We start from the raw sequence: 12,920 nt of genomic DNA on the forward strand, positions 1-12,920 counted from the left end.
TAATGTTTCCTATATAAGGAACCCAGCAAATTGCATCAAGTCACTGACTAGTGTCAGTGACTATACAGCAATACTCATACTAAGCAAGCATATAACGACAGTGGAGAGGAAAACTCCCTTTTAACAGGAAGAAACCTCCAGAGAATCCTGGTTCAGTATAAGCAGCCATCCTCCACGACTCACTGGGGATCGAGAAGACAGAGCAGGCACACGCACACACACACACACACACACGCACTCCTCCGACAAACTTCCACTTCCTGTATCGGACGCGTCAGGGCTTTACTCTTCACAACTTACAGTTCATTCATTCATAGATCACGGCAAATTAGTTGAAAAAAAAGGTGAAGAAACCTTTAGCCAACATTTCCCTAAAGCAGACGTGTCTGTTTCACAGCAGTGTTGGTAGCGATTTCTGCCGGACTCCTGAAAAGTTGGGAGACCGGAGCCAGTTTGAGATGAAGGCTAAGCAGTTTTTGGTTTTGCCTGGACTAGCCGTTAGCTCATCAGTCCTGTGAGATGTAAAAGCTGTTTCTATGAACAGAGGCCGTTCTGGCAGTTATCTACAACATTCATAACTTTTTGTTTAGAAAGACACCTCAAGAAGGCCACAAAAGCTCCTCAAACCTAATCGTGGGTCTAACTTGGGCTTCCATCTTGTTTTGTTGTTTTTCTTTAGGACACCAGAAGTCAAATCCGAGTGTCCGACTCTGCATCTGTGAGCAGGTTGTAGGGGGCTGCAGCGTGGGTCTGCCGGTCAGATGGTCAGTGTCAGCCGGGCTTTTGTCAACCTCTCATTGTATCTGTGCAGCGAAGGGGAAAACAACAAAAGAGCCAAATAAATCATTAAAACACAGAATCCCTCAGCTTCCACATCTGACTCCTTAGTCATCCTGGGCACGGTGCCGAGCGGCTGACCTCAGCGGGGAAGAAGGGGACAATTAGGTCACTTCATGATTGCATTACTCAAATGACATATTAATGTCACAGTGCCCTTCGTGCGTTTCATCAGCGCTGGTTAATAACGAGGACAGGAAAAGCAGGATATTGATTGCTGCGTGCTCGTGTGATGATATCGCTCCGTGAAAAATGTCCACGTCCTTCACATGAAGCGGGAGCAAATTTATTTACTCACCCATTTAAATTACCCCCGGCTCCACGACGGGGAGGAGCGGTGGATTATTCTTGTAAATGATGTGTGTGGATAACAGTGTTTTGATAATATATGTAACCTTTTTTATTGCACAGTCCCATAACTCCAACCCTGGCTGTGAGATATTTGTACACACAGTGACCGCAGTACTGAGGGGTTATGGAATAACAAGGAGCTCCATGCATTATTAATGGGCTCTGCTGTGAATCTGTTCAGAATAATAACAGCCATTTCGCAGAGCCTCATTACTGTGTTTTTAAAGCATGTGTTTGGTATCCATGGACACCCCACACTCACATTCTCCTCTCTTTATTAGGATTCAGGTCATGCGAGGCACTTGCTGTTTTTAATTTTCATTTCATCATAAGCACTTTAAGACTGTTGCCGGCACTTATTTGCAGTTTTTCCTGCAGACCTCTTTGCTCGGGCTTCTGACAGGACAGATGCTGCAATTAATCACCGCGGAGAAATGAGCATCATTTCCATGTCGAGCTGAAGAGCCAATCACGTCGGCGGCAGAGTCAGGCCTCAACAATGCTTCCCTGAAACTGGCTGATTGAAAACAACCTCAGATTTGATTCCATCACAGAAACTCAGGAGAAAAGCCGTTCTCCTAATTTGTGACTTGTGTTTAAATCTTTCTCCTGCTGCTGGAGCCTCAAAGAGAAGAGAGAGAGGCTTCTCTTGGCCAATGGATTTGCAGCCTATTGTGAAGATATGATAATTATTGTTTGCTTGCCTTCCCTCCCCCGCTCACCGTATTATTCAAGGGAGCTCAGAAAACCCCCGGGGATGTCTTGGAAATGAAGCGATTTTGAGGCAAAATCCAATGCACTGGTGTGTGAGGGGGGACTGTTATTGAGACAAGTATCAGTTACATGCTGACTCTGTCCACTTTTAATGCACAAACACAAAGGACTCTCATTCAGATCTCTCAGAAAGAGCACACGCCACAGGGAAGCCAACGTGGATCCTCACATCGCTCGTATATGTAGTGTCCCACACACGAGTTAAAAAATGCCTCAAATTGTTCTTTTTCCCTTTCACAGGCCAGGAAGCGCTGCGTTGTTGCAGTTTTTAACACACTGAAGGGAAGCCTTGTATAGGCATCTCAAACATGTCTACAACCAGCTCAGAAAGATTCACCAGGGTTGGCTAAAGCGGAAGTCTCACTGGGATGCAGCTGTTCATAATCCATCTAAGATGCTACATTTAAAGGCTTTTACCACCCAAAGTGAAATTTTGGGTTTGACAAGTGGGAAAATAACAATTATTACCTCATTTTCCTGAAAGAGCAGTACTCTTTTTAGCTTTAGCTTAGCATAAACACAGTAAGTGGGTGGGACCAACTAGCATTGTGAGTAAAAAGTCTGTAAAATCAGTGGTGATTATTATTCTCCATGCAAAAATAGCAAGTAACATGGAGGACTTACAGGTGACGTTGTTGACTTGGGACTACTTTATGACAAAGCACAGCTGTAAGCTTCCACTGACAAGCGCAAGGACATAGGTTGACATGACAACCTTGAATGCTGGTACATTTTCTTTAAAGAGCAAGTCACCCCCCTACCAGAGTTTTACTCCACTCCCACTTCCTGTTTGAAAAATGCAACAAATGCTGTTGCCTAGCAGACTGAGAGGGCGGAGCCGCTAACAAATAAACACACACACAGGCTCACAACAACATTGTGACATCATATGGTACCAGCTAACGTTCTAGGGTACTTCTCAGCCAATAGCGATGAAACATAAATTCAAATGCAGTGCAGAGTTTTTACCTAACCCTAACCCTAACCCTTACACAACACTGACTGTTTTAGGCAGAAAAAATTTTAACTAAAATGCACTAAAGTGCAAAACTATTGACTACACGTGTCTGCAGCACGATTAGACACGCATTTATATAGTTTATCAGTAAAAAATAAGTTGATTTGGGGGTGACTTGCTCTTTAATTACAAATGTAATTCACCCAAACTACTGTAGATGAACCCTGCAACTCTGATATTTTTCTTTGTCTAGCGTCTTCACTGGCGAGCGATGTGTGAATGTGTTTACAAAAGTAGGTGTCATTAGTTGTTTTTTTACAAAACAATGCCATCAGTTTGCAGCAATGCCATGGCGACATCACGGAGCCTTAGGCAATCTAAAAGTGATCATACCGTGGAGGTAATGTGGTGCAATCGTGTCCTTTTTATAAAAGATGAAGCGATAGCGGTATAAAGAGGGTATGGGGTGGTCCCGGCACTATAGCGGTTTATCTTAAACATGACTTGCTTTATATTGAGATTGAAGCAGTGCTCTTTTAGATTTTTTGACAAGGCGCTCCTAAAGGTGTCTGTCCAGGGCCGGATTATCATTGCAGGGGCCCCTGAGCACAATGTGCTTAGCCCCCCCACCACCACCACCACCACAACCACACACACACACACACACACACACACACACACACACACACACACACACACACAACCGGCCTCCCCCAACATTACTGCCGCCCAGTAGCACTTTTTAGCACATTTCATAGCATTGTCAATATTAAAAACTGCTTACTTATGTTGACACAAGAGCATTTACCTCCAGGTCAAAATAGTTTTGTAACCTAATCACAAACACTCATACCTGATGATTTTCCTGTTGTGCCTCACTCATATATCTTTCTTCCGAGTGGTGAGTCCATGGGAAGGGGGACCTACGTTTCCTCTTCGGGCTGTGCCCAGCCGGGCTCCATGGGTAAAAGCCCGGCCACCAGGCGCTCGCCATCGTGCCCCACCTCGAGTCCTGGCTCCAGAGGGGGCCCCGGTGACCCACGTCCGGGCGAGGGAACACGGTTTCCATTTATATAATTCATCATTAGAGGTTTTCGGGCTGCTCTTTGTCTGATCCCTCACCTAGGACCTGTTTGCCATGGGTGACTCTACCAGAGGCAGAAAGCCTCCGACAACTTAGCTCCTAGGATCACTGAGACACTCAAACCCCTCCACCACGGTAAGGTGGCAGTCCAGGGAGAGGGATTATTTGGGTCACCAAGGAGAATTAGAATCACCACTGACTGGTTTTAAGGAGTTTTTCTAACAGTGCTAATTGGTCCCATTCACTTACTGTGTTTGATGCTAAGCTAAAGCTAAAGGAGCACTGCTTGGTCATGTTTAGGTGAAATATACGATTTAGACATACTTTCTGTTGGAATCACACTGAATTGGTGCATATGACACTTTTTTTTTGCAAGAAGTCTCATGCAGTTTGCATGTTGCCTGTGCAAGGATGACTGACTGCTGTGTTGTAATGTGCCTTGGGGGGCTTTAGGACTCTAGAAGGTGCTACATTAATACAATCATGAATATCTGGGTTATGACAATATGATGTTGTAGCCTAACAAGTATGTTGTAGTGTAATCCGAAAGCATTGCAACTTTCTCTAATTTTTTTTTTTTGCATTTAATTATAAATTTGTTTTCCAACCCTTCCCACGGTTGTCTCGTGTTTCTCACAGAAACGTATCTGCGATGGGTTCCAAACGCTCACAAGGCCTTCACGAGTTTTTGGAGAATATTTTAATTAACCTGATCACAATTCCAGAAACATGACATCGAGGCCCGGTGACTCACGCAAGAAAATCGAGAACCCTCGAGAATGCTCCGGGAAAACGTGGAAAACACCCTTAGGAATCCTCTGCAGTTTACCGCCAATAGTCTGAGTCAAATGATAAATGAGCCGCACTCGTATAGCGCCTCTCAGAGTAAGGACTCCAAAGCACTTTACACTACAGTGAATCATTCACCCATTCACACACACATTCACACACTGATAATGATGGGCTACGATGTAGCCACAACTGCTTTGGGGCGCACTGACGGAGGCGAGGCTGCCGAGCACAGGCGCCACCGGTCCCTCCGACCACCACCAGCAGGCAAGGTGGGTTAAGTGTCTTGCCCAAGGACACAACAGCAGAATTCTTTGTCCGGAGCCAGAATCAAACCTGCAACCTTCCGATTACTGGACAACCCGCTCAACCTGTTGCGCTACTGCTGCCTACACAGTCAGGTCGGATGGTTGGAGTTGGGATGGACTGGAGTCAAAGGAAGTGATCTGAGTGATACAATTTTCTAAAACATATTTTCTTAGTCAGGAAAAAGACTTGTGCCCTAAAATTGTAACAAAAAAAAAGAATATTCATTTTGCTGGGTATTAAGCCAGTGTGGTCCAAATCTCTTTATGAGGCTTTTCATTGAAAAGGTGATTATTAAACCCTGGACAGATGGGATGAGCTTATTTGTATAAGAAACATGAGAATGATGGAAAAGTAGAGGCTAGGTTTCAGCCTGACAGTGAAGATTTGCTATAGAGGTCAAATTTAATAGAAAAACTGAAAATGTGCACATTTGTTTTGCTATTTTGTGTCTCCAACTCGTCTCTGACCGTCACGTCTCAGTGAACGATCGGCTTTACGGGCCCGTTTACCCCCCCCCCCCCCCCCCCCCCGGGCAAAAACAGGAAATCTGAATATCTGTGAAGAAAATATTCTGGCTTCAAAGAAACTACTTTCTCCAAATAAATATTTGACTGGTAGTTTAATTTTCAACAGAGACACAAAGAAATATAATACTTCATACAAAATTATGGCTACGATCAGTGATGGAATGTCTCTGGAATCGTCTTCATGGCTGCGCTAAAAACACTCCGACAACAAACGTCCTACCGCGGGCTGCAAACAACGTTTTTCAAGAACTTCATACCAGTATGCTCCTACAGACAGTTCTCTTATGCAGTTGGTTTGTAAGCAAAATACAAACAAATTACCTGCTGTTATTGTAACTCATAAAAAAGTATAAAAGAGCAGAAATGCACTATGTGATACGGCAATCCACAGGTCATTTAACAATGTTTTAATTAAAGCCTCGCATATTAAAACTTTACAACAGGTGATATGAAAAATGTACAGCATTTTCTTCTTTTTTTTCTCCCCAGGGACTTCTGTACAGCTGTCAAAAATACCTCCATTACCTTTTGTAGTTGGCTTTGGCAGTGCAACAAACTGGCTCTGCTGTTTTTCAGTTTCTTTTGCTTTTTGTCTTAAACAATATTATCAACGAGCAGAGTAAAAATACATTAAACCCCAAACGTCTCCCTCAGTCCAGATGTTTTTCTTTACCATAAAATATCCCCTTTGTTACACAAAATAAAAGCATAATTTAATTGTTATACATCTGACATGAAAAACAAACAGATTAAAGAATTGTCTTTTGGAGGGGTGGCGGTGGAGTGAGGCGAAGGGGAGGGGCCACACTGACACACTTTTGGGCGAATCATCCGGAAAGGTGAGATCTCGCCGGCCGCTCGCCCCTCCCTACAGAACACGTACAGCAGATTACAGTCTGATGGTGTGATGACATGAATGATTTATGGCAGCTTCTGTCTCAGTCAGTTCACTCATCCATCCATAAAACCATGTCCAAAGACCTTTTACTTCCAGCTCCCTTCTTTCTTCTGAGACGTTTCTGCATTTTCGTCATGGTTTTCTTCAAATATCAGCGAGCCTCCGCGGCGTGAAGCTCCGAACAGTTGCTTCTGCAGCAGTGATGGAGGAAAGTAAAGTCTGCTGTGTACTGGCCAGTGTGGGGACAAAGACGGATGAGTCGCTGTTCCGTCCATTCAAGGAGTGCTAAAAATGTTGTTGCTGGAAAACATTCCAAACGTCCTTCTACGAGGCCGAACTGACACCACTGGCCTCATAAATAAAGCTTTATCGTTAAATAAAAGCGCCAAAGGCAGACGTCTCTCAGCGTAGAGTGCCCAGTCAGTAAAAGTGAACAGACCCCACAGAAAATAAAAATAAAAACTGGGCGTTCACCCCAACAGGCTGCTGCCATAGGTCAGCGTATTTCACGAACTAACGTCCCCGACTGTACACGTATGTGCATATCTGTCTACGACAATCGACAAGTTCTTTGTATAACATTCTAAACCTTACACACTTCTTAAGTGCAACTTAGAAAAGCAACGTGGAACGATGCTTTTATTCTATTCCTGTTCTTTGAGAAAGGTTTGACATTTGGCTCAGTAAATGCTGACCTGGGACAGGACCTGGGCGTGGGCTTGGATCTGGGAGGGATGTGGTTGCTGCTGTGGGGCTGGCTGGGGACTGCCGAGGGACGTTGAGCCTCCTCCCACTGAGTGGGGGGTACCAGGCGAGTGCTGGGGTGGGGAACACTGGGACTGCTGCTGCTGCTGCTGCTGTTGCTGCTGCTGCTGCTGCTGCTGGAGATGTTGAATCTGCTGCTGATGCAGTTGATGTTGCATTTGCATATGCTGCAGTTGCATCTGCTGTTGTTGCTGCTGCTGCTGCTGCATATGGTGCTGCTGCAGCTGTTGCTGGAGGTGGTGCTGAAAATGCTGATGCTGCATCTGCTGTTGGATTTGTTGATGATGCATTTGTTGCTGCTGCATCTGATGATGCTGGAGATGCTGCTGCATCTGCTGTTGCTGCTGCTGTTGTTGCTGCTGGAGCTGCTGCATGGCATGCTGTTGCACCGACTGCATGGGTGGACTCATCTGTGACACCGCCGTGGACTGGGCACCTGCCACCATAGCCCCTCCGGCACCCATCTGGCCAAGAAGTTGAGGTGGCATCCCAGAAGACATGTTCTGGTGTGAAACTGTAACCGACGTCACGATCTGGCTGCCCCCTAGCCTCATCTGTAGAGGTTTTGGGGCAATGGCCCGTGGCAGAGCTTGTTGCAGGGCCTGGGCAGCTGACGACATGTTGGGGTGCTGGTTGAGGGGCGAGGGCAGCACCAGGCCCGGGGACAAGCTGGTGGAAGCCAACGTCTGTTGGACTGTTCGGATCGTCTGGGCCTCTGCTGATTCTGCTGCAGCCTGGATGGACAGGAAATCGTTCATACCAAGCTAATTCCAAACCGGCAGATAGATACACTACGTATACTGGAGCTTCTGTCACATGTTCTCCATATTTATTGGGGAAAAATATACACCAATAACTGTCTTAATGCATATTTCTAGATACATTTACTCACCTTAGAAACCAGACTAGCACGGTACGCAGCAAGAGCTTTTAAATATTCTTTCTTGGCAGCTTCTGTTTTGCTTTTATAAACCTGAGGAGACACAAACGATGGTTTCAGTGGAGTGGTAGCCACATCCTATGACAGCTCTGACTGTATCTGGTTTAAACACCAGCTTCCTGACTGAATATGTTCCTGTAGTAAACTTTTTTGATGTAAAACTTTGCATAAAGATCACATGATGGTATCTTACGCGTGTAAAACGGGTAGGTCTAAATGCTCCTCTGCTCAACTAAACACAAATGCAGTAACCTCACTGCCCTGAACGTCTGAGATTCCAGAAGAGGCTCTGATCCCAAAGCTGCTGCAACCTTTTCTACCCGTTTTATCGGGGGGAGGCTTTCTGTGTCAGCGTGGGTGCAAAACCACACCAAGGGTCCCCCTGCTGCCACCCTTTGTTGTGGCAGAAGCAGGAAGGGAGACGAGACCAAGCTAGCAAATGGTAAATAAAGATAAAAATAATAATAATGCATTGAACTTATAGAGCGCTTTTCTAGACACCCAAAGACACTTTCACACTCACATTCACACACTGCTAGTGATGGTAAGCTACTTGTAGCCACAGCCACCCTGGGGAGGTCATACAGAGGCGAGGCTGCCATTTGGCGCCGTCGGCCCCTCTGACCACCACTAACACAGGCAAGTTGGGTGAAGTGTCTTGCCCAAGGACACAACAGCAGGATACCCCTGGCGGGAGCTGGAATCGAACCCATGACCCTCCGATCATGAGGCAACCCTCTCTACCACCTGAGCTACTGCTGCCCCGATATGCATTTCATTCCCTCAGAAGGATGCAGTTCTTCAGCTCTCACAAGGCCAGCATCTCTCTAACAGCAGCTTGAGATTTTTGTTGTACCAAGTGAAGATCTGTCACAAAATCTTGTTTTTCCATCAGTGGCTAGCCCAAAAACAACAAAGTACCTGCTTCTGCTCCTCTCCCAGGCCGTCCCACATCGATGCTACAATCTTGGACACCTCTCCAAAAGTTGCATTGGGATTCTGACCCTTGATGGCGGCCTGTGTGTCTCTGAAGAACAGGGCATAAGCTGACACCGGCTTCTGGGGCTCATTTGGATCCTTCTTCTTTTTCTTCTTAGGAGTCTTGGGTTTCTTTGTGGGATCTATTGGAGCTGGTCGCTTTTCCCCAATGACCTGTAATCATAGAGAGCCTGGATTAAAACCCTTTAATGAAACCGGGTACGTCAACGAGATTCCTAACCCCTCTCTCTCTCTCACCCTGTTTCCATCATCCTGGTCGTCTTCGTTGATGGAGCTGGAAGGAGAGGGCGTGGCGGACTTGCTGGCGGGTGGTGATGGCGATGTGTGGGTGATGTTGGGTCCTGCCATGTTTAAACTTAGCTGCGCATTGAGCTGGGACTGGTTGATGGTGGTCAGCTGATTCCGTGACATCATCCCATTTGGACTGTTCATGTTGATGATGGACTTCATCAGCATGGATGGATTGGACGGGTACTGCCGTAGCTGACCTGGTCCAACATTCTGGAAAGAAAAAGAGCTGTTATTGTCTCGAGTGTGTGTCCTCGCTGTGACATTCTGACAGTCACGCCCGTGAACCTGCAGCTCTTCTTTAGAGCAAAACTAGGTCACTGGTCTCTGTGAGTTGGTGTGCATCAGATCACAAGTCAGAATGTCCCGACTCCTAAATTCATCTTACGAGAAATGATGAATTATCTTGACACAATAGGAGCCAACATCTCTTAGGTCATATCAGACTGTCTAGCTCACTGAAACAGTTGAATAATTTTAAATGCCACCAGAAAACTGTTTGTGTAGAAAACATCAGTCTACTGGCCACAAGTCTTTACTTTTTATTAACTCATTCACTGCCATCATTTGCATGTTTTTACTGTGTGGGCGTCGGACGAGCCCCCGCACTGTGAGAACAAACATCTCAGCTCTAAAGCCGATCTTCACCCGCATATGTCACACGTCACGTGATCAGGGAGCAGAACGTCCATGTGTTAGGAGATCGTTTTGGGCCGCTGCTGTAAAAAAAAAAAAGTGAGGCGTGAACCGGAAAAGCTTCTGCCGATCACAATTCAACAACGGATTATGAAAGAACGGATAACGCTCGAAACGCACGGATTCTTCCTGATGTAAGAGGTGAGTCTCCGCTTTGCTTTGGTTGTTTTACGTCGACATCATCCTAGCGCGCAACGTTCTGTCACTCTTAAAAAACAGTAAAAACGATGAGAAACGCTGGCAGCGAATGAGTTCAAGGTTAGAACTTACAAGAGTGACAAAAAATAGTTGAATCAACTCCATCAATCAACAATCAGAAGGCATCAACCTGGAGGGTTTTGGAAATGGCCCTGCCAGTCTATCGTCTGTTTTCCTAAATGAAAACATTCAACTCTTGAAAGAGTCTTAAAGAAGATACAGGCAACATGTTTACATTGGTTATGATGAGGATGAAATTACAAGGTCTGCCAGCTCTCCAGAGGAAAGACTGATCAGAGCGCCAGCGGAGCCGACATGGAACCGAGGAGGAGACGTGAACAGAACAGAGGAGGTGATTTGTTCTCCCTCGGTACATCCATCTGGTATTCAGCAGCGCAAACTCAATCTCTCCTAACATCAACACATCATAAACCAATGCACCTGGCTTCATTGAAAGGACCTTATGAATGCCTGTCTTCAAAAACAATATTGTAACACCATTGCAGACAGGCACATATTGGATCTACAATCCATTTCTTTTTCATATGCCCGTGTCTCCTGCTTATCATAAATACAATATATGGAGTGAGAACAGGGTTATATTTACATGTGCAGCAGGTTTCTGCAGCAGCTGAAGGCAAAGTTTGGAAAATAAATCAAAATTGTTTGATTTCTTTGATATATATATATATATATATATATATATAATATATATATATATATTAGGGATGAACCGATGGATCGGCATTTGATCCCAATCGGCCGATAGCAACCCTATCGGTTTTGATTGGAGTTTTCAAAATGGATCAAAGCAGACCGATCAGGTAGGGTTGTCACGGTAACTGGTGTAGCGGTAAACCCCGGTAAAAAAGTTGACAATAATAATAATCGTCTTGTTTTAAAAAAACTATATTATCTCGGTGGGTTACCGTGGCTGCGGTGTAGGCGCGGTGACCCTTACCAGCCACCGTATCATCTGCTGAAGTTGCCGGCGGCACATGCGCACTTTGTTGTTTACAACCAAAACTTTCTTGATGCTAAAGCTTAAATAATGGCCAAAGGAGGAGACGGCAGCGCTCAGGACGTTTATTATCCCTCATAGAAGACAAAGTGGGAAGTACGGGCATCTTTTTGATATTTGAAGAATGCCGAGGGACAGCTGATAGAAGACGGCTATCCTGTTTGCAGCACGAGCAGAAAAAGTGTCTGTGAAAGGCAGCAACGCTTCAAATCTCATGACACATCTGCGTGACCATCACCCACAACTCTACAGTCAACACAAGGCAAGCTAACGTTAGCGTTTTAGCTAAAATGCGTGATCCGAGGATTTGGGTTGAGGGAGAACGCAACGAGTCGCTATATAAAGCAGCCGCAGCGCCGCTACCTGCATATAAACCGTGTCGCGGACACCGCCATGTTGAAATGACGCTATGCATTACGGGGCTCCCAGGGGCAGATAAGAGTTGGTCTCTCTCCGAGAATAATTATGAATTTAACAACGATTACTGCCTGATGACATTTTCCCACATCTGCAAAGCTCACTGGAAGGACACAAACCGAGGACAATATTTTCCTGATATAGGGTTTATTACTCAAGTAAGGGTAAAAAAGTACCTGATTAGAAGGCTACTTGAGTACTGAGTATCATCTGATCTAATATTTTTAAAATGATGACATCAAACAGACATAAAATAAGAAGTTATGGGCAAATGTTGGTATTTTAAAGACTAAAGGGAAAAAATGTAAACAAATAAACAACATAATTACAAAATAACACATTTTAGGCAAAATTTAGACACAAACTGAGGACAATATTTCCTGACATACAGGGTTTATTTAATTGTGTGAAAATGTAGCATGTTAAAAAAAAACGCAATAATACCAAAAACTGTGGTAATTTTGGTCACAATAACTGTGAGGTTACATTTTCACACCGTGACAACCCTAATACAGACCATTTTAGATTAGGTTACATTTCCTTTATTACCAGATTATGTAGTTTGTAGCACTCATTATAATGTTGTAGAAAATTTCTGGCCAATCCACGTGATCGGTATCGGTGATCAGCATTCTTTGATATCGGTATCGGTGATCGGCAGCAAAAAACCTGATCGGTGCATCCCTAATATATATATATATATATATATATATATATATATATATATATATCCATCCATTTTCATCCGCTTATCCGGAGTCGGGTCGCGGGAGCAGCAGCCTAAGATGAGAGGCCCAGACTTCCCTCTCCCCAGCCACTTGGGCCAACTCCTCCGGGGAATCCCATGACGTTCCCTGGCCAGGTGAGAGACATTGTCCCTCCAACGTGTCCTGGGTCTACCTTCAGGCTTCCTCCCGGTTGGACGTGCCTGGAAAACCTCACCAGGGTGGCGTCCAGGAGACATCCTGACCAGAAGCCCGAGCCACCTCAACTGGCTCCTTTTATTATTATTTATGATAAATGGCCCGCACTTGTAAGCGCCTCTCAGAGTAAGGACTCCAAAGTGCTT

The 12,920-nt window shown here is 45.0% G+C and overlaps 1 protein-coding gene across 1 annotated transcript in view; it reads right to left on the bottom strand.

Annotated features, from left to right (window-relative positions):
* Nucleotides 1-5,704: 5,704 nt before the first annotated feature.
* The window catches only part of tox3 (TOX high mobility group box family member 3), a 60,099-nt gene continuing 52,883 nt past the window's right edge, over nt 5,705-12,920 (bottom strand). Inside the window, exons 4-7 of the mRNA XM_015952826.3 lie at nt 9,469-9,732; nt 9,154-9,384; nt 8,185-8,265; nt 5,705-8,026 (exon numbers count right to left, since the gene is read on the bottom strand). Coding sequence (XP_015808312.1) covers nt 7,208-8,026; nt 8,185-8,265; nt 9,154-9,384; nt 9,469-9,732 — 1,395 coding nt within the window. The 3' untranslated portion in view covers nt 5,705-7,207. The remainder of the gene's footprint in view (nt 8,027-8,184; nt 8,266-9,153; nt 9,385-9,468; nt 9,733-12,920) is intronic.

Source organism: Nothobranchius furzeri, chromosome 9, assembly GCF_043380555.1.
Source record: "Nothobranchius furzeri strain GRZ-AD chromosome 9, NfurGRZ-RIMD1, whole genome shotgun sequence".
Lineage (NCBI taxonomy): Eukaryota > Metazoa > Chordata > Actinopteri > Cyprinodontiformes > Nothobranchiidae > Nothobranchius > Nothobranchius furzeri.